A 21759-nucleotide genomic window follows, 5' to 3' on the forward strand; every position below is an offset into this window, starting at 1 on the left:
GCTATTCCTCCAACCATCCATCTATTAAGCTATTCCTCCATCCATCCATCCATCTATTAAGCTATTCCTTCATCCATCCATCTATCTATTAAGCTATTCCTTCATCCATCCATCCATCCTTCCATCCATCCATCCTTCCATCCATCGCCCATCTATTAAGCTATTCCTTCATCCATCCATCCATTTATTTATCTATTAATCTCTTCATCTTCTTACCCATCCATTCATCCATCCATCTTTCTATGAATCTATTCTTTTATCTATCCAACCATCTACCCACTAATCTATCCATCCACCCATCCATCCATCTATCTATAGATTTATTTATTTATCCACCAGATCATCCATCTACTTTATTTATCCATCTATGTCTTATTATTTTTAATTCATCATGTTCTTCAGATGTTTTACTCTCATGAAACTTTTAATCCCACCCCACCTCTCCACCCCACCGTGCTGAACCACCCCCATGCCTCAATCGGCTGGTGTTTGTGGTCTTCATTTAGCACCAAATGTGTTGGTTAAATGTGAATAAGTGATGCACTGAAATGCTGTGAATGTACCTTCACACGTCCACGACACACACACACACACACAAACACACACACACACACAAACACACACACACACACACACACACACAAACACACACACACAAACACACACACACACACAAACACACACACACACTCACACACACACACTCGTGTCAACTAGCACTGTCCTGACAGCCAAGTTTCTGATGTTTGCGCTAGCAGTGCTCCACTTTCACGCTGCAATAAAACCTGATGCTTATAAGTCAGGTGTCCGTTTACTTTTGGCCTTACAGTGTAGTTCGCTGTTGTTTTTGAAACATGTCTGCAGAAATTTGTGCCAATTAAGTCAAAACAGCATTCCTCTGGTCAGGCACTGACGCTGGACAAAAAGGCCTGGCTCGCAATCGCTGTTCCAATTCATCCCAGAAAACACACAGAAGTCAGCAACCCATGTCTTTATTGAGCTCGCTGCACGCTGGAACAGGAAAGAGCCTTCCCTAAACTGTTGTGTCAGCTTAAGCGTGTGAACCTAACAATCAGAAGGGGTGTCCACATACTTTTGGCCCTAAACATAAGACAATGTGAATAACATCCTAAATAACGGTGCTGATCATGACGGAGAGTAAAACTCTTACCTGGCAGTAGGATTGCGCCGGTAACGGTTCTTCCTCTTTTACTGGTGAACCTGAACTGGAACCACTCGAGCTGGTTGGCACCTCGCCCTTGGAGACATCCTGCCGCCTGCAGTACCTCCTCGGAAGAGACCGGGGTCTGCTTTTAAAACCCCTCGTCCTCCCGAACCCCACGTCCAACGACAGCTGACTGACGTGTGAGCGGAGGGGAACTTTATAGTCGTCGTCCGCGTGTAGAATCGGGGAGGGTCTGCCGCTGGCGGTCATGGCGCCATCCATGCTGTGTACCCGGGCGACTTGTTGGTGAGGGACGAGCAAGCTGTTGGCGCAGGTTGGGGCGCAGTGCTGGCTGTACCCGCCCTCACTGCAGGAGCGGATCATGGGTTTGGAGGTGCGTCTGCAGCTCAGCTGGGTGTGACACGGCTCCGGACAGCGCTCGCATCTCGGCCTGCAGTTCGAACCCGCCACCGCCCGTCTCAGACCTGAGATCAAATGAGACATAACCAAGGCGGCAGATAAAGAGACTATTGGGGCTAATTAACCAATTAAACTAAAGATCTTCAATCAACATTCCAATTCATCCCAAAGGTGTTGAACAGGTTGAGATGAGGGCCACTGAAGTTCCTCCACACCAAACTCGTCTTTATGGACCTAGCTTCCTCAAGACAGGGAATGTCCTTCCTCAAACCCACCACAACCTCAGTTCGAATCTCCGTTCTGCTACCGGTTGGCTGGGCGTCCCCTAGTGGTCACAATCGGTACTACTAACCCTGGTTAGTAGGCGCCTGTACAGAAGTGGAGGAACGTGGAGATCAGCGCGTGACTCTCCATGCGTGAGACCGACCTCACACGCCGATCCACCGAAGTATGGGGGGATAAGAAGGGGTCGGATGGAGGGCGTGTCAGGAGAATATACCCTCCTCGTTCACCATCGGGGTCTCCAGCAGATGAACTGGGTATGCTAAAATTGGAATTGAATCATAGTGGTGGAAGGGTGGCTGGATGGGAGATCTCCTTGCTGCTGTCTGGTTGGGTGCCAACACAGGCAGTGGAGGAATACAGAAATATTAGCGTAGTCCTTCATATTTGCTGAGGCTCTTTGTAAGAATCTGCTGCTGGTTGGTGTAAAGAAGCAGCCCTTGAGGAACTTCTCAGGCATCGCCAGAGCGCTAAGCACTCTGTATTCCTCCACCATTCATGTCAGCACCTCGTAGTTCCAGTGACGAGGAACGTCCCTCCCTCAGACCCGTCACCACTGATAATCCAACCTGGGTCTTCTGGACGGCGGGCGAGCGTCCCAAACCCGACGTTAGACGTAGCTCAGACTTCAGACTCCAGCAGTGACTGATGCTTAAACAACCGACCCCGGTCTCTTAAGTGCTGCTAAACCAATTACACCCTGCAAACCGACTCCGAGCGCTTCTGATTACATTACGGGAGATTTGGAACCATTCCTACCCTCCATGCTCCAGTGAGTCCTGTCTTTCTTCAGTCTGCTGTTCTCCACCGCCTGAGCGATGGCGTCATTCAGCTGCTGTTCGGAAACCTAAACACACAAACACACACAAACACAAACACAATCCGTTTAATCCGCTGACCTGATTTATCAAGGAAAATCGATTTACGCCCTCCTGTGACCTTTTGTGGCATTTTGTGAAAACAGGTTTTTGATTAAACAGGCGCATGCAGGCACCTCAGTCAGACAGTAGGAGTCGCTGTTGCTTCACTCCCTTACTTATGGTCAGTTGTGTCTGTTGGGTCCTAGGTAGGGCTGATGGCACCGCAGGGACTTTTTTAGATGCTCCTGTATTAAGGTGTCGCCACATGAAGCCACCCTTCTAATCCAGGTTTGGGACTGGCACTGAAAGCCAATGCTCGACTGTTTCGCCCCTTCCCTCCTTGGATGTCTGTACTGATGCCCGGCCAGCCAATAGCATAGTTAAGGGTCGAACCCTGGATCTACGGATCTCAAGAGTGTAGTCGACTAGCATATTTTACCTCTGTGCCATCCAAGTGCCCAAACTTGTGACTTATTTTTCATTATTTATTCATAATCTCTGTTATTATGCACCAGACCTACCTTTGGGTCGGGGTGTCGGCTAATGATGAGCTGAAAGGGGCCCGGGCAGCACTGACTCAGAACCGTGTACACATCGTTCAGCGTCATGTTGCAAACCACCGTGTCGTTAATCTCCACGATCTCATCACCACATCTGAAACACATTAAAAAAAAATAATAATAATTTTCAATTTTTTTGGCTCATAATGGAGTAAATACTGTATAAGTACATTTCCATTTTGAGCACCTACCTCAAGCGACCGTCCATGTGAGCTACAGAACCCGGGGACAGAGTGTGGATGTAGATTCCAGGACCACCATCAGCCGAGGGAACGCAGCACAGACCGATACCCAGACCGACACCAACCTCTGAGCACAAACGTGATAAACGTTCACCGTCAGAACATCAGAGCTGCATTCAGAATGAAGTTCTCGCTGATACTGACCCTTCTGCAGCGTGATCTCCATCATGATCCGGTCTCTGGGTTTGGCATGACCAGCCATGACCGAGAAGTCCCCTAGGTCAGCGCTGGCTCTGCTGATGTTGGCAGTGGAACACAGGGACCTGGAGCGGCACAGCTGGGCCACCTGGGTCTGACTGCCGACCGCGGAACCCAGCCTGGTCCTCACCACCAGAGTCAGCAGACCCTTCTTCACTTGCTTCAGAGAGCGGTGAGAGAGATGGGAATGGATTTAAACAGCAATGCATGAGCAGACAAATGGATGATAAATGGATTGATGTGAGCTGTGGTTTTATTAATGCTGCTCCACTGTGCTCGGTGTGGGAAACTGGTAAACATACTGGATGGATGAGTGGATTGATGGATGAAGTTGATGAATGGTCTAAATGGACAGTTAGATGGGTGAGGGGATGAGTGCATGGATGGACAGATAGGTGGATACATGGGTAGACAAATAGTTGCATTGGATGAATGGATGAAGGGATAAATAAATGGATGGATGGATGGATGGGCGGACAGATAGCTAGATGGATGGATGGTGAGATGGATGGGAGAAAGCATGAATAAATGGATGGATGGATGGATGGATGGATGGGCAGGTGGATGGATGGATATAAAGACAGGTGGATGTAAGATGGGTGAAGGGATGAATGAATGGGCAAACAGACAGAAACATGGATGATGGATGAACGGATAAACAAATGGATGGATATGGAGATGGAAGAATGGATATGTAGGTGAAGGGATGAATAATTGGACAGATGGATGGATGGATGGATGGATGGACGGATGGATGGATGGACGGATGGATGGACAGGTGGATGGATGAATGAGTACATAGATGGATGGACAAATGGATGGATGGATGGTTTGGTAAGGGGATGAATAAATGGACAAATGGATGGATAGATGAGTAAATAAATGGATGGACAGAGAACGGAATGAATGGCTGGCTGGCTGGACGGATGGATGGATGGTGGGATGGACGAATGGATGAAGGGATGAATACATGGATGGATATGAAGATGGATTGATGGATAAACAACTAATTGGATAAATGAATGGCTGGGTGGTAAGATGGATGGATGGATGAGTGAAAACATAAATGGGCGGGCAACTGAATGAATGAATTGCTGGATGGTGAGATGGACGGACGAATGGATGGATGGCTGGATGGATGGATGGATGAATGAGTAAATACATAGATGGACGGACAACTGAATGGATGGATAGATGGTGAGATGGATGGGAGAAAGCATGAATAGATGGATGGATGGATGAACAGTGAATCGCTGAATAAATCATGTGATTCACTAAATGAATAAAAATGGATGAATGTAACTCTGTGTTTTCCACGTCACAATCATTAGTGAGCAAGCTGATAAATCTTGGTATTGGCAGACTGAACCTGCGGGACTAAAACCACACAAGCTTCAGAACATTGTACCACCGAAAGTTCTGAGCAGAAGATACTGGAACAGGAACATAATGATGATGGTGAGGAGCTCACTTTAAACTTCTGTAAGGCGTTCTCGTGAGTGAGGCCGTGCAGAGACTCGCCATTCAGTTCCAGAATCTCATCTCCTACAAACAAACATGGACGGAATCAATCTGATTAAACGTGTCTGTAATGGCTTGACTGACATCATCCTGAGAGGCAGCGATGATGTAGAATCCAACAGAGCGTGTAGTTTAAAGCATCAATCAGACGGTCGTCAATACCTTCCTGCAGTCGTCCATCAGCTGCTGCTGCTCCACCAGGGAAAATGGTCTTCACGTAGATTCCCATTGGTCCGTACATGCTGTCTCTGCCTCCCACTATACTGAAACCCAAACCCTGCCGGAGAAGATGGGACAAAGATCGGGTCACGTCAAATGAATAAAGGATTTTTTCTTCCATATTATCTTGTATTCATGGCAAACAGTCGGTGGCTACTAATGACCCATCCAGGGACCTGAGGTTTAGCCTGGCACTTTGCAGAATATGTGCAGAGTTCATATCAGTTGCTGGTCTAAGCCACACCTGTTGGGCCCCTGAAGAAGGCCCTTAGCTTTAATTTGCTTGCACTTTGGTAATTTGGTAATTGGATTTGATTTAAGTGTAAAGGAATCGTTTGCACTTATTAGGCTGTGTAATCCTGGAAGCTCCTGCAGTTTTTTTTTTACTATTCTAGGTTCTCCTCCCAGTCTAGTCATATCCAATTCCCCAGTTGTAACTTCCTCTGCCCTTGCAGACCCTCACCCCAACTGAAATTGATGAGTGTCGCGTAAGGTGAATCACTACCTATAGGTATTGGATTTCCCACACCTTGTGCATGTACCTGCAGCCTGCACAGAGCCTTAAGTTTAACCCAGGTGATGAACTTTGGGATGAATTGGAATGTTGATAGTGAGCCAGGCCTTCACACAGTGCCTGACCTTGCAAGTACTCTTTTGACTAAATGGGCACAAGACACACTCCAAAGCCTCATTAATGCTCATGGTTTTGACATGGGATGTCCACCAGCTCAGGATCTGGTGTCCACATACTTCTGGCCATACAGTGTACGTGTGTTGCTTTACCTTGCCTGGTGCCTTCATCAGTACTATATTACAGATGATGAAGGCCTGCACGCTGCTGCAGGAATGAACCAGATGTGCTGAACTGAGCGAGCGAGAAGGTCTTGGCACGACCTGTAGAGAATCACAGAGCAATAAACAAACAATCATCAAACAATCATCAAACAGTCATCAAACAAACACGACGGATGTTTGAATGGAAATGGAAAACAACTGGGCACTAAACTGGGCAGACGGAGAGTTACTGCATACTGGCACGGAATGATCTGCACCAATGGTGCATGGCTAGTCTTACTGGGCCACCTGTGGTAATAGTCTGGTGGAGCTAATGTGAGAGCTTGGAGGTGCCAAGTGTGTCAAGGGTGCCTGGATTTAGAAAGCTACAGTATTAAGGAGGACGAGAACACAATGCTTTGATTGTTGGAAATATTTCATACTTGATCTGATTAATAATTCAAGGACTATAGTTCTGTGAAGGTCAAAAGTTTACGTACACTTATAGTGCTTATTATTACTGGTTTATTATGAGGTTTCTAAAAATACTATGAATTTGCTGGGTCAAAATATACATACAGCTAAACCTTTTATTTGGATATTTGTTCCTAATCTTGATTAAGCTCTTGTCATTGTGCACTTTGACAAAATTTAAATGTAACCAAATGTGTGGGTCTCCTGGCATGCTCCTGATTTTTCTAAACACTTTATATATCCCAATACCCTGATCTAGCCATTCCAGAACCAATTATGATGTGCTTTTGGTCATTATCCTGCTTCAAAAATTAATATATTGTGAAAATCCATCTTGCCAATGCACCAGTTGCACTGCCAGCAGAACACTACCTGGTTTGGAGCAAGAGCTTCTTCTTGCTCTGCAGACTCTGGCCAATTGAAAGCTTGTTTGACAGTGGACAGGAATGCCTGCATTTCCAGAAGCTCCTAATTTCTGGCAGATCTGATTTTCCTGTGGTTCTCAGATTACATCTGACCATCCAGACAAGTTTCCTCTCAGTGTACTGGGACAGTCTGACAGATAAAATAACTCAACAGTGCTGCAGATCTCCTGATTTCAGTCCTATTGATTATTGATGGAAGATTTCAAAATTGCAGTTCCATTAGAGGAACCGTCCAAACTTTGGGAAATTGGGGATGCTTTGCCAAGATGCCAGGAGAATCAATTAAAACTGAACTACAATGCAGCAAAAAGCAAATCATTTTATTTATCGTAGACATCTGAAAGCTGTACCTGCCAACAACCACTTTGCAGAAACGCACAAATAATTCATTCTTTTTCTTAGAACTCTGACATGTGCTGGCCAAAGAGAGACGCAAACCAGCACCTCTGATACGTGTCGCCGGATGGTTCTTCGCAAGTAAAGTTTTGCCCTGAAAGTTGATCAAGGAAATCTAAGTATCTTCAGCATAACAGTGGGAATTGGAATTTCAGTTGGTACACAGGTCTATGATTGACTAATGTTTTGTTTGAAAACAAGCCAAGACACTTTCAGTAAATTAGGAACGTGCCCCGCCCCGAGTGGACGCCTGCCGTTCGGCTTCTGAGCGCTTACAGTAAAGCATTTGTTTGATTGCCCGTTTTATCACATTAACGCACCGAGTGAAGCGATGCAACGACTTTCACAATCACTCAGACTGATCGTCCCATTACAGAAAAGTGAAAAATATCAATATAAACTACACAGCCAAAAGTATGTGGACACCACCTGAATTAAATGGCTTGATTATTTCGCCATTGCGACAGACAAATGGACAGTGACTTCCTAATGCAACTAGAATGATAAAGATGTGCATTTATTTGAAAGAAAACTTGCTGACTTGGTTGGACATCCCAGTCCAAAACAATAAGCATTAAAACAACAGGGAGCATGCCTTCCATTTTCTGGAAGGGCTTTTCACAAGATTTTGGAGTGTGTCTGTGAAATTTCTGTTGATTGGTAAACAGAGCATTTGTGACGTCAGGCTGATTTCGGACGAGAACACCTGGCTTGCAGTTCCAAACTCTGGCTTTATAAACCTTGAATTGTGCACAGGAGAACAGTCATGCTGGAACACTGGAACCTTTGCCAATTTTGGATGTTGGGTTTTATTAATATGATTGATTTTACAGGCCAGTTTGCAGTGGGTGTGACTAAAACACCTGAACCCAGAAATTAGGAGGGGTGTCAACATACTTTTGGCCATGTAGTGCATATAAAAAGGAATGAACAGTGCAGTGTGTTGCATTTATTGATTTATTCATCTTCTCTAAGCACTTTATCCTGGTTAAGATTCCGACGTCTGCATGAAGCTACTCTACATCATCTCATCATCATACCTGTGGGACAGTGTGTGGAAACTCCAGCTGCTGGGAGAGAGACTTCCTGTTTCCATAAAAGCCAGTTGTGGAGTGAACGTGGCAGGGAAAAAGGTCTGGTGTCTTCATCATGATGGAGTCCAAATCTCCAATCCAGTATGGGTGAACACCTGAAAGTCAGAGAGCATGAAAATATAGTTAGAGAATAATTACGACCAATAGTATGTGGACAGTGGAATATGAGCTTGTAGGATGTCCTATTTCAAAATGATTGGGATTAATATGAAATGTTATTGGAGAAAATACTGCCTGCTAATCATGAGTGAATGAGCAGTCAGCAGTGTATATGTGTATGCTTATTCATGCAAATTAGCCACTTACTAACCTGTTTAGAGTGGTCACATTCACACACCTAGGAGCAATTTGAACCAGCCAATCCACCTTTTGCATGTTGCATTAGGGAAAACCCACATGGAGACAAGACTCCCCATACACAAAACCAAACCTTGGTCTACAGGACCCATGTTCGTGTGTGTGAAGCTTACTCGTAGAGTTGGAGCGATTCCTCTTGCAGGCCATCTCTTCAGAATTTTCCTCTGCCTCACAGGCTTTGTTGTTGATCTCTGATACCTCTATGATGGGCATCTTTATACACACACACACACACACACACACACACACACACACACACACACACACACACACACACACACACACACACACACACAATACTCAACCACGGAAATCCAATTTACAAAGCTCCTGGGGGCGGCACTGTCGCCTCACAGCAAGAAGGTCCTGGGTTCGATCCCCAGGTGGAGCGGTCCGGGTCCTTTCTGTGTGGAGTTTGCCTGTCCTCCCAGTGACTGCGTGGGTTTCCTCCGGGTGCTCCGGTTTCCTCCCACAGTCCAAAGACGTGCAATTGAGGTAAATTGGAGACACTAAATTGATAAACTGATGAATCTTGTAACTACCGTTTCTGTCATTAATGTAACCAAAGAGTGTAAAACATTACGTTAAAATCCTAATAAAACAAACAAACAAACAAACAAACAAAGCTCCAGGTGATGGTGCTAACATGGGCAGTTTGCGATTCGGTATTGAGTTTTGCCATTTTATTTTTTTCTGCTAGCTTGTGTGGCAGAAAACGTTGTGTAAACGTTTTAGGATCACAATAAAACACTTAATAAACGTTTGCAGCTGACCAGACCACTCTATTAGGCTTAAATTTGATAAACATGGACTTCAGTGCATTTGGGGAACAAAGGCAACAGCAAAGGAAACTAGTTGTTTCACAACGTTATTTAGAAATTAACATGAACTTTCTACTAAAATATTGAACTTTGTGTTTATATTATTTGTGTCTTATGTACAGTAACTAAGGTTTAAAATATAAATACTACAGTATATGTTTTGTATTAATAATAAAATCGCAAGAACAAGCTGTGTCTGAGGTATCTCACATCAGCCAATCAGCAGCGTAGAAAACCGCTCTGTGACCAATGGAATGCTGTTGCTAGGCAGAACTAAGACCCTGCTGTAAAGCCGCTGAATTAATATTCATGAAGCTGTAAGTAAACATCTCTTCAGAGTCCAAAACCGGTTATAGAAGCATTTACAAAAAAACAAACGTTCAATTTTCTGTCAGAACTTTCTCTAGGATGTGTAATAAACACTAGTTTTGTGAATGTGCTCAGTGAACAACACATTAAAACTTTTAATTTCTCTGTCTTGCTGACTTGTATTGTATAGCTCAGGGGTTCACAAACTTTTTGTAGCCAAGGACAAGGACCCCTTCATATGAAAACGAAAAGTAATGAATTTACTAAATTTGTGAATATAACTATTGAACTACTGAAAATAAAAACAATTAGGTACATATGCATAATCATTTTTATTTCTATTGTTTAGTTACTTAAACATTGTGTCCTAATATTCTATAAAACTAATAATAATTAATGTAATACACTGTATGGCCAAAAGTGTGTGAACACATCTTAATGATTCAGTTTGGTTGTTTCTGCCACATCCATTGCAAACAAGTGTATAAAAAATGATCATAAGGTAAATTATATGCTTTTGACATGGTGGCAACACTTTGGGGAAGTCCACTTTCTCATTTAGCATGCACCAAGTGAAGTCTATAACGACGTGGTTTGACTAGTTGTGTGCTAAGAAGCTTTAGTTGCTCTACAAAGAGTCCTGATCTCAACCCATCTCACTACTTTTGGAATGAACTCAACTTGGATTGCACGCCAGGTCTTCTCTTCCAAAACCAGTGCCTGACCTAACTGCCTGAATTGACTGAATATGGGGCACGTATTCCCACAATCATACTCCAAAGTCCAACCAGAGTGAATCATATTAATGGGATGGGAAATGGAATGGGATATTTAACAAGCATAGTCAGGTGTCCCAATACCTTTGTCAATATAGTGTATGCTGAATTGTATTTATACTATTATAGACAACAGAGATGGTGTTTATTACCTTCACGTTGGCATGGTTCTCAGAGGCATCTTTCTTTTGGGCCATTGTGCCAGCCATCTTGCCATTTGGCACTGGTCCGCCATTTTCACATGAGGAGAAAACCTTCAGGGAACAGTTAAGATGATAATTTTTTTATGACGATATATATATATATATAAAAAACCTGTCGCATTTAATCTCCAGGGCTTCAGTGTTTACCAGGTTTCCAGAGTGAGATCTGGAAGTCGTTTGTAAAATGTAATCCCTGGCTGGTGTCGTACTTCTACCAGCTCCAAACACTCATTTCCACATTAAAGTGAGGAAAAAGTTGCATGAAGTGCCGCTCTGAGACACTTTCCATCCTGCGTTACATAACCCAAAACAGTTCCTCGTCCCCTCCGACTGGAACAGACCCGCTGTTATGCGGCCTCGAAAAACATCAGGGTTGGAGGTCAGTACGATTCGGTTTTAGCTCATTTGAATGAAAGATCTGTTTGTTAGCGTGTTAGCGAATTCCCCCTCACGCACAGCGTTTATTCAGAATTGTAAATGCTGATGTTTGTGCACATTTTTATCTCACCCATCTGATCCACTTTCATGCTCGAGTGAACAGCATGTTGTTTGAAACCAGTTGTTTTTTTCTTCATGCTCTGACAACAGACGTTTTGTTTGGGGAAAACTGCTTGCACATTAGCAATTAGCTTGGTAATGAAGAGGCCCTTTTGAGTAATAGTCTGAAGGAGGCACCTGACCTTTCTGGCATTTGGCTACAGCTCTGATGTTTCAAATGCTCTTGGCTGACATCTAGCATTATTATTGCAGCACTTCTCTCAGCTACACCCTGCTGCACAGATTGGCAGGGTATATAAACGTACAGTATGATTACTATTCAGAATCCAAAAATGTTTGTATCCCGCGATATCTAAATAGTGGGAAAGGTTCTCTGGGGGTTGCGGCGTGGGGTGGTCTCGCCAACGGAGCAAAAAATACAAAGAAAACAGTGTGTTCCTCATTTGTGTTAAAGCTCTCTGTGTGAATCCAACACAGTCTGGTGAAAAAGCAACTGGAGCACAGATCTGAGTCCTGGTACTATGGAGCACTGGTTTTAGTTTTTGGATCTGGGTACTAGCACTACTTTACAGATTTGACTCTGGAAACCAGCGTAAGGATCAGGCATTACAATGATCCTTGGCCTTAGATTTTACATAGGTATTTCCCCAATGTGTGGATTTGAGCTTGGCATTACTCTAATGCCTGACCTTGGATTTGAGTTTGGCATTGTTACAATGTGTGGCCTCAGTTTTCAGGTGGTCATTACCCCAATATGCGACCTTAGATTTAAGGTTGGCATGACCCTGAATTGTGGCCTTGGATTTAAGGTTGGCATGACTCTGAATTGTGGCCTTGGATTTAAGGTAGGCATTACCCTGATTTGTTGCCTCAGACGTGAAGCGGGCATTACCCCAACGTGTGGCCTCAGATCTTTGGTAGTCATTACCCCAATGCATGGCCTTGGATTTAAAGTAGTCATTACTCTGACTTGTAGTCTTAGATTTGAGGTGGGCATAACCCTGAGTCCATTAACCAGAAGATCAAGAAAAATACTATATTTTACATAAACAATAGGTAAATCCAGCCTCTTACCTTTGTCCTGGGATCAGGTCTCAATCCTGAGTATTGTTCCCAGTCGTGCTGGACTTTTGCGTGGCCATTTATGAGCTGCCCATTAAATGGGTCCAGCCGCTTGCCATAGTGGATATAAGTATCCCTAGAGTGAGAACAGGGCGCATAATGTACATTAGTGCTCTTGTGCGGGTTTATGAGTGCATATGTTTATGTGTGTGTGTGTGTGTGTGTGTAGACGTGTTTGTGTATATATTTACACAAACCATTAATCCCTGTATCCCCACAAACTCACACAATAAAAAACCCACACCACAGTCACACTCGAATTATAGTCGGCTTTTTTATTACCTGTGTAATTGGCCTCCGTAATGGACAGCGGCCTTATTGTCGCCGGGCTCGACGTCGTTATCAGACACCGGGGGTCCGAGAGGGCCGCACTCCTCCCCGGTGGCGACACACATTCTCCAGAAACTGCTCTCCTGCCCCGGGAGAGACCAGGAGAACATTGAAACAAGGGTGCTACTATAGTCCGTGATACAGAGAGCTCGTTCTGACCGTAGCACATGCAGATTTTACAGCCGCGCTTTATGAGAACATAAATCGTGTAGAAGTAATACTGAAATTTTCACACCTTTACGGCTCTGAGGGGCCCCGTTTTTTGCTGCAGCTTGATTACATTGAATAGAACTGCTTTAAAAATATATACATTTCCTGATTGACCAAACGTTTGCATGTGCAAAACACGTGTATTGGAATAAATACGTAGTTTAGTCATTACACTCCTACCTAGAGAAGAAAAACATACCTTACCAGTGCAACATTTGATTTACACTATATGGTCAAAAGTATGTGGACGCCTAATTATAACGACATTGTAAAACAGAAGTTCCATTTGAAATCCATTGGCATTCATTTGGAACTGGTCCTGTGAAGATTGGAACTGAGGAGATTCTGGATTGTGTCTGTGGGAAACTGTGCTCAATCACAAGCGCTGAAGTGAAGCAAGATCGCCTAGCAAACAGTCACTGTTCTAATTCTTCACAAAGGTGTTTAATGGCGTTAGATCACGTCTTTATAGTCTATATAGACCTCAGTTTCTACTGGAGATGAAAAGGCATTTCCCAAACTGTTGCCACAGAGTTGGAAGCATTACATTTACATTTTCAGCATTTAGCAGACATTTTTACCCAAAGTGACTTACAGTATAAAGTCTAAGCAATAGAGGGTTAAGGGCCTTGTTTAAGGGCCAAACAGTGCAACCTGAGAGTAGTGGGGTTTGAACCAGCGACATTTTGCTTACTAGTCCAATACCCTAACCGCTACAACTGCCCTAAAGCACAAAAATTATTTTAAATAATAATTGACAAACACATTGTAGAAATGGGTATGATTAGTAGAGGTGTCCAAATACTTTCTGATCATATAGTGGATTTTAAGTTTGTTTTTACTTCTCAGGAAATCAGATTGTTTGGAAATTCAAACATTTAAGGCCAATTTTTACCTCAGGAACCTTTTAAATGTAAACTTTGAAACGTTTCCAAACCCAAGAAGCTTTTTTTGGTTAGCAGGACCTTTCGACACACACCAGGAAGCTTTGACGAAACATCAGAGGAAGGAACGTTTCTGCACCGTTCAGGTCTTTCAGGGTAAATAAGCATGAAATGGTCCCAGATTTGGAACCGGCTCTGGCACCAGGACCTCATCAGTGGAAAAGTGTCGTAAGTAAAGTCGTCCTGACTCATAACGTTGTATTTGTTGGTCACTGCAGGTTCTATAATGTTTTTTAAAGATCAGGTGGACGTTTTATGAGGCACTGAGCGACTAGGATTTTGGACTTTGGGACCCTGGTGGCCTCTGGCCTTCACGACATCTTTAAATGTCTTATGAGGGCTGCACAATTTCTCGACTTCCTACGGACCATAACAGGAGCTCTTTGTGTGGATCATTTGGGTATTTCAGGACGTGTCTCAGCAGTGCCAGCGGCCTGGTCAGGCGCTCCACATACACAGCCGACTCTTTATTAGAGAGGGAGGGCAAGACTGGGAGTCGCATCCCCGCCTCTGCAACAGCGATGGACGTCAACAATGTTCGCCAGGTTTGGACCCTCAGTCTTAAAAACATCCTTAATGTCACGCGTCAGCCAACTGGAGACAGAAATTCCTTCCTTTCTTCCTTCCTTTCATATCAGTAAATAAACAAAAGAAAAAGAAATAAATTCTCATCCAGATCTACCAGATTCAGCACCGAAATTATATTTTACCTCTTCAACGTCAAACTGAGACGACAAGTTTTAATTTTTAAATACATTTAAACATCTTATCTACTATTAAACTTTATATTTTAGTATATTTTTAATATGCAGGAAAGCCAGTAGCTTGGACAAATGTCCATAACTGCATCCCAATCCACATCATACTGTACTGAATATGTGACAAATTAGAACACAGCCATTCTGTTTACTATATAGAATGTGATTTGGGACGTTTGGGTGGCGCAGCAGGGGCGGTAAAATGGTAAAACCACTTTTGCTGGGATCTGGGGATTCAGGGTTCGAATCTCAGCGGTGCTATCAGTCGGTCAGGCATCTGCGTGGACATGATTGACTACTGTCCAAGTGAGGGACGACCAAAACAGCCAAGCCATTGGGAGGCACACTTGTCAGTGCACTCTTAGCGCCAGTCCCAAGCCCGGTACGAGATTTTGCAGTGTGTCTTTGGGAATTTGTGCTAATTCAGCCAAAAAGCATTTGTGAGCTCGGATGAGAAGGCCTGGCTCTCAACCGACATTCCAATTCATTTATTCAACCAAACAGGGTGCCAGATCATCATAGGGCATCAAATACTTCAAAAAGAGTAGCCAATCCACCTACTTGCATGTTCTTTGCAGTTGGAAAGAATTGAGTTTGCATTGAGGAAAGCCGAGGATTGAACCCAGACTCTGAAGCTGTGCCATAATATCACTTTTTATTTAAGTGTTTAAAAGTAAAAAAGCACCTGAAGAAGCTCCGAATGCTCAGAGATACTCTATAGGCATCGTATTGTAACATCCTGCAGGTTAAAGTTCCACCAGACCTACCTTGATGGAAAAGGACCTTCTCAGGTTCCTCTTGGGATCCTCGTTACTTTTCAGACTGCTGGAATTATTCTCCGAACCCTCAGGTTCTCCCAGGTACCCGTCGTTCCCGTTCTCATATCCGTACCTCTCCTCCGGACTGGAGGCGTCGTCGCTGCTCCTGGAGCTGCAGATGAGCAGCGACCGTGAGAGGATGGCCATCTTTTTGGAGCGATGGCCGGCTCTGTCCCTCTCCATCCTCCTGGCTCTCCTGGCATTTATCCTCTGCTGAGTCGGAGTGGTTCTCAGAGGCATGATGGCTGCCGAGGGAGGCTCTCTCGCACTCCAGCCGGGCGCTAATGGAGGGGGACGTTCTGCATCGAAAGCAAGAGTGAGAGAGAAAACCAAAGAGAGAGAGAGAGAGAGAGAGCAATTAGAAAATTCAGTTAGGCATCCAGTTCCTCCTAGATGGAGAGTGTTCTGTGGAATCACCGAGGCTGAGATAAAAGCACTTTTCATTTCTCCTGCAGAAGAGCAGAGGAGCATCTCAGCGTCTCATGACTGTGACGGCTGGAAGTATGAATGAGTGAAATAATTCTGCAGGATGTTGAGATACGATCATGTGTTTGAATATAGTTTGTGCACCCCTGGCTGATAACGTGGTATGGTGTTTTTTCGGTGGTGTCCTGCGTGTTGCCGCTTGGATATCAGTCCAAGAAGATCAATCTAGGTCTAATCTCAGCGTAAAACCTAATGCCATGTGGCACTTTTTTAGGCATGGCATCTTTTGCCATCCTTCTGTACATGCCAGCTTTCTGTAAAGATCATGAGGTTGCTGTCACATGTACAGACCAACCACAGACTTGTAGGTCCTGCAAAGTTGCCATTGACCTCTCGGTAGGTTCCTTGATCAATATCCTCCAGGCTCGGTCATCTGTCTCGATGGACAGCAAGATCTTGGCAAGGTGTTGATCGTGCCAAACACTTTTTACTACTTGATGATGCTTTGAACTGAACTTGATGGATGAAGCCACTGAGATCCTTTGGTGTCCTCCTAATTTGCGCCTTACCAACTTCCTCAGAACCCTTCTGAAAGCACCCTACCAACCAGGCTGAATTGGGGTTACCGTGCACCACTAGTACAGCTGGTTTTATTCTGAAGGGATCAAAACCACAGTTAATGTTAGCCTGGTGTGATCTGGAAGGGGTTGCCTCATAGCAAGAAGGGTTTGAGTTTGATTCCCAGTCCAGACGGCCAGGCTCCAAAGAAATGCAGTCATTTCACATGCACATCATTAAAATCACAACGCTGACATAAATACTCTACATTCTCCCTACAAGTGCATTAGCCAGTCCACCTACCAGCATGTTTTCAATAGGTGGAGGCTGCCTGCACACACTGGAACAACATGATCATTTTCAGAACACAGTGGACTTTGGGTAGATTTGAACGACAAAGATTTGATGTGGACCTGAGGAACCTGTTTTTAACAACCCAGACACTTTCTTTTTAAGAATCCAGAATCAATTTTTGGAACCCTAGACGTGTTGAATAATCCCTAAATGTTTTAGAGACACTTCTTCTTCTCAAACCTTTTCCAAGACTGTTTGGATGATTGATGGAAGTAAAAGTATTTCCTCCCAGCCACGTCTTTTCATCTGCCAGAGATGGAGTCTGACAGAGAGCCATATCGCGTACGGACCACGTAATTGTGAAGCAACACAAGCTCACAGAACAGGACCTCAAAATGATGAAGAAACATCTACCCCACACCTTTTGAAGAAATAGGACGATAGGAGTTCGTCCATTCAGAAGCCCAGCACTGATGAACCAGTTCCAGCGCAATTTCCATGAATTACTATCACGGCACTGTGATGGGCAGAGCTCTTGTTTTTGTTTACCCTGGATCATGGAAGGATCTTTCATGGAAGGTCAAATCCTCCCTGGTTCATAAATAATAAATGCTCTTTTCAGTACGTCCATTTACAGAGCCATATGGGGTTTATACGCTAATGGAGCTACATATGTTATATGTGGGGGGTGTATAGGGGGAATCACCCACAAACCTCACCAACTAGGTATTAAATTAGCACTTCTCAACCTTTTCTTCTCTCAGGCCCTCCAGTGTTCAGAATAATTTTGGGACCCCCTTGACACGGGTTATGATGTGATTCTTACGCTTTCAGAATGGATGACGTGTTCTTGGTTATTAAAACGTCAATGAACTCGTAATGAGGGTATAAATCTTGGTGCTTTTTAAGCATCAGCAACTGGTCGCTTGTTCAAACCCCAGCTGGCAGCGAATTCATGCAGACAACGACAACGCTTCTCGCTTCATATTACTCCACGGCTCCTGTCTGGCACCCAAACAGACACTAGGTCTCACTGGTGTCTCCGCTAACTGTGTCTCCAAAGCTCCCAGCCGGGCTGACGGCACCACCAAGACTCAGATTTGAGAGTCAAGCCTTAGTGGCCATTATTATTGTCAAGGAGAAAAGAGGGTTTGCTCCATAAGGTGCACCTTGTTCAGTAAACGTACCTCATGACCTCATGTATTTGGACCAAACTGGTCCTCGTCACTTGGTTTAAAAACATCCTTTTGCTTCCTCCAAACACGACTCTGTCCAGAATCTTGGTGTCGCTCGGGGGTCCAGCTTTGTGAAGCTCATGACGACCAGATCCCTGTCAGTGAGCTTCCACCTGCACCCACTGTTTCTCTTTGGCGGTGCCACCCACTAAAGCCCCTTCAGAAGCTCCATGACTGGTGTACCACAACTAAGCAATTAAACAGAGCCCTGACCTACACCTTTGGGATAAATAGAAGTCTCAGACATCCCTTCTCCCAGACTCCCAGTCCAAAATCTTCTGGAAACCACCAAACCATCAACCATTTGGGCAAAATTGTAAGTTGCTTTGAACAAAAAGACAAAATCTGCCAAATTCCACAACGGTAAACATTCAGGATCATAGTTTTGGAATGGAATGCTCAATGAGATCAAAGTCCTGACCTCAGCCCCACTCAACAGCTCTGGGATGAACTGGAACTCCAGCCATACAAATGCTGTCATCTTTTAACTGAATGGGGACAAATTCCCATACACAGAAATACTTCAAAGTCTTGTGAGAAGCTTCTCAGAGGAGCGGCTTTAGTTCCAGCTGAAAAGATCACACAGAGGTTTTTGAAATGGGATGTCTAACAAGCAAACGGTCAGGTGTCCCAATACTTTTGGCTATATAGTGCATATTGTGAGGAATAAAGAACATCTCACGTGTGATTCGTCACTGTTATTGTTACTAATTTTACATATATTAAATATTAAACTGATCCGGTTCCTTTGTTAGCAGATCACTGGGTTTATCCTGGAGCAGATTTTCTTTTCCGTGGTTCAGATGATTGGATGTGACGGTGCCACCGTGCTTGCACAAGACAGATTCTTTGCCCGCTGGCACCACATCTGAGTTCCTGCGAAGCGTCTGAGGGTTCGTTATGACAGAAGTCTTGCTCCAGCTGGGTGGATCACATTTCCTAATGTCAGACTCGATTATAAAACTCTGTGTTATTGCAGGAGTCTCTTTATTATTGGATGTTTTTTAACCACCAGTTTGTCCTGGTCAGGGTCACAGCAGGTACGGTTCCACTGGGAAACATTGGGGGTCGATCTATTGCAAATCTGTTCCTATTATTAGGTTAATAACTTTAGAGTGCACATAGTATTTTGGTTTATTTGATATAGATAGTATTTTGTTTCATTTTGCACTACATGGGCGTGTTTGTGTGATGTTTGTGAATTGCTGCAGTTTTTCTTCGGGGATCAGTAAAGTAATCAATCACTCAATCAGTAAATCAATTAAGTTCAGGTGTTTGAGCCACGCCCTTTTTTCAGTCCCAGCTTGACTGCCCCCATGTGTAAAGCGAGCCCTGACTTAAACCACATTTAGCACCTTTGGCTTGAATCCTTCTCGCCCAACCTCAGAGCTGATGTTTCTCTTAGAACGTAAAATTAGGACCATCCACCCGACATGGATTCCAAAAGACATCTGAAGAACTCCTGTGGTATCTGGTACCAGGACGTTACCAGCAGCTCCTTCATCTTCTGTACGTTGTGAGGTGGATCTTCCAACAGTTCATCACAGTAAACGATGCACATGTACCTGGTTGCCTTCATGATCTTAGAGAAAATAGGGTTCGTCAGTACGGATGATCTTCTTCAGTCGCTCCGATGTCCAGTTGCGATGTCTGCGTGCTCATGTAGGTACTTTGGTGGTGGAGAGGAGTTGCATGGGCAATTTGACTGGCACAGAAGGTGTGACTCTGTGTTGTTTCTACACCGGGTTTCCACAGTGAAGTTCCACAGCGTTTTTACTGAGTGGGCACTTTCCGCTCGGCTACGTGAAGAGTGAACGCGTGAGTAATGCGCTCGCTAATGCGATGTGAGATGTGCACGCCTGTACGCGCCAGTGAATGGATTCGTCTCCGTCTGATCTCATTAGGATAAACATAACAGTCTGGACGTCACACACACACACACACACACACACACACACACATATTGCTGATGTTCATTCATTCATCCATTCATTCATTTTTACAAACCCTGGGAAGCGCTGCACCAATCAGAAACACCAACAGGAACCCAGAACCATGGAGAACATGTGTAACTTCTCACAGACAGGAACCAGAGGCTGGGATTGAGCCCAGGTTGAACCAGTATTGCTGTCCAAAAAACTCGGCTTTAGACTATGAGATCGACCTTAATGGAGAGTAAAATCCCATCAATTACCATCACAAACCAGTACACAACCAGCAGGAACCTACAGAAGGTCCAAACTCAGAGTAACGCCTGCTTTTATACAGATCACAGAGAATATTTCCTCACTGAGAGGAAGACGAACACTCACCAATTCTGATCATCATCTGCTCTTATGGAAGCATCCAGGTGGAAACTGGTGGAAGGTCCTGGTGCTGGGTCCTGATGGAAGGAAACTAGTGAAAACTCCTGGTGGAAGGAAACTGGTGGAAGCTTCTGGTGGAAGAAACTGGTGGAAGGAAACTGGTAGAAGGAAACTGGTGGAAGAAACTAGTAGAAGGAAATTGGTGGAAGGTCCTGGTGGCTGAAGGCGCTGGAGCTGCTTCTCCATCCAGAGCAGACTCGTGTTTCTTCACATCGAGGTGATGAAAGGTGCACTGTGAGGAACGTTCTCCCCTCTCGCTCTCACTGAGCTCAGATTGGGTACAACCAGCTACCCTCCTACCCCCCTACCCACCCTCACCGAACACAAGAGCCTTCTTACAGAGAGGTCGCCACCAACACACACACACACACACACACTGTTTCCCTCGTGGCTGGTGACCTCACCTACTTCACTATAAACTACTTCAGTCTTTCCTCCCCAACACACACACACTGAATCGTCTCCGTGTGTCGTCTGCCAATCCACATACTGCACACGTGCTCACAAATTCCACTGTTTTCAGGACATCCCACATTGAAACAGAACCTTTAACTCGCCTTAAAACTGATGCTGATTTTCCGCCTGAACCTGCACACACACATTTTCTTTAACAGCAGACGCTTTTATCCAAAGCAACTTACAGTACAGTGACAGTTTACTGTCTAGGCAATTGAGGGTTAAGGGCCTTGCTCAAGGGCCCAACAGTGGCAACCTGGCAGTGGTGGGGCTTGAATCAGCAACCTTTCGATTCCTAGTCCTTAACCATTAGGCTCCATTCAGGTCTTGCACCACAGTGGTCACAGTGAACCTTCATGAAGTTGAGTTAAAAAGGGCCTTCCCCAAACTGTTTCCACAAAGACAGCAATGGGTGTGTCTAAAACAAGACTTAGAAGAGGTGTCCACATACTTTTGGCTGTATAGTGTGTAGAAAGGTCTCTCTGTTTAGCAGACCGTGTGTGTTTATTTAAGAGTCTCAATTAAAGGTGGTGGAAGGGAATTTCTCTCCTGATTACACACACACACTCACACTCACACTCACACACACACTCACACTCACACTCACACACACACACTCACACACACACACACACACACAATGCAGCC

At 44.5% G+C, this 21759-nt stretch overlaps 1 protein-coding gene across 1 annotated transcript in view; it reads right to left on the reverse strand.

Moving 5' to 3' along the window:
- The window catches only part of il16 (interleukin 16), a 34374-nt gene extending 13576 nt beyond the window's left edge, over positions 1-20798 (reverse strand). The window contains exons 1-15 of the mRNA XM_063012916.1: positions 20602-20798; positions 15726-16075; positions 12999-13129; positions 12669-12792; positions 11046-11147; positions 9101-9200; positions 8577-8725; positions 6251-6361; positions 5411-5525; positions 5199-5272; positions 3674-3887; positions 3479-3596; positions 3249-3381; positions 2627-2714; positions 1172-1650 (exon numbers count right to left, since the gene is read on the reverse strand). Of these exons, the coding sequence (XP_062868986.1) occupies positions 1172-1650; positions 2627-2714; positions 3249-3381; positions 3479-3596; positions 3674-3887; positions 5199-5272; positions 5411-5525; positions 6251-6361; positions 8577-8725; positions 9101-9200; positions 11046-11147; positions 12669-12792; positions 12999-13129; positions 15726-16075; positions 20602-20617 (2304 nt within the window). The 5' untranslated portion in view covers positions 20618-20798. The remainder of the gene's footprint in view (positions 1-1171; positions 1651-2626; positions 2715-3248; positions 3382-3478; positions 3597-3673; positions 3888-5198; positions 5273-5410; positions 5526-6250; positions 6362-8576; positions 8726-9100; positions 9201-11045; positions 11148-12668; positions 12793-12998; positions 13130-15725; positions 16076-20601) is intronic.
- Positions 20799-21759: the final 961 nt, after the last annotated feature.

This window comes from Trichomycterus rosablanca, chromosome 17 (assembly GCF_030014385.1).
Source record: "Trichomycterus rosablanca isolate fTriRos1 chromosome 17, fTriRos1.hap1, whole genome shotgun sequence".
Lineage (NCBI taxonomy): Eukaryota > Metazoa > Chordata > Actinopteri > Siluriformes > Trichomycteridae > Trichomycterus > Trichomycterus rosablanca.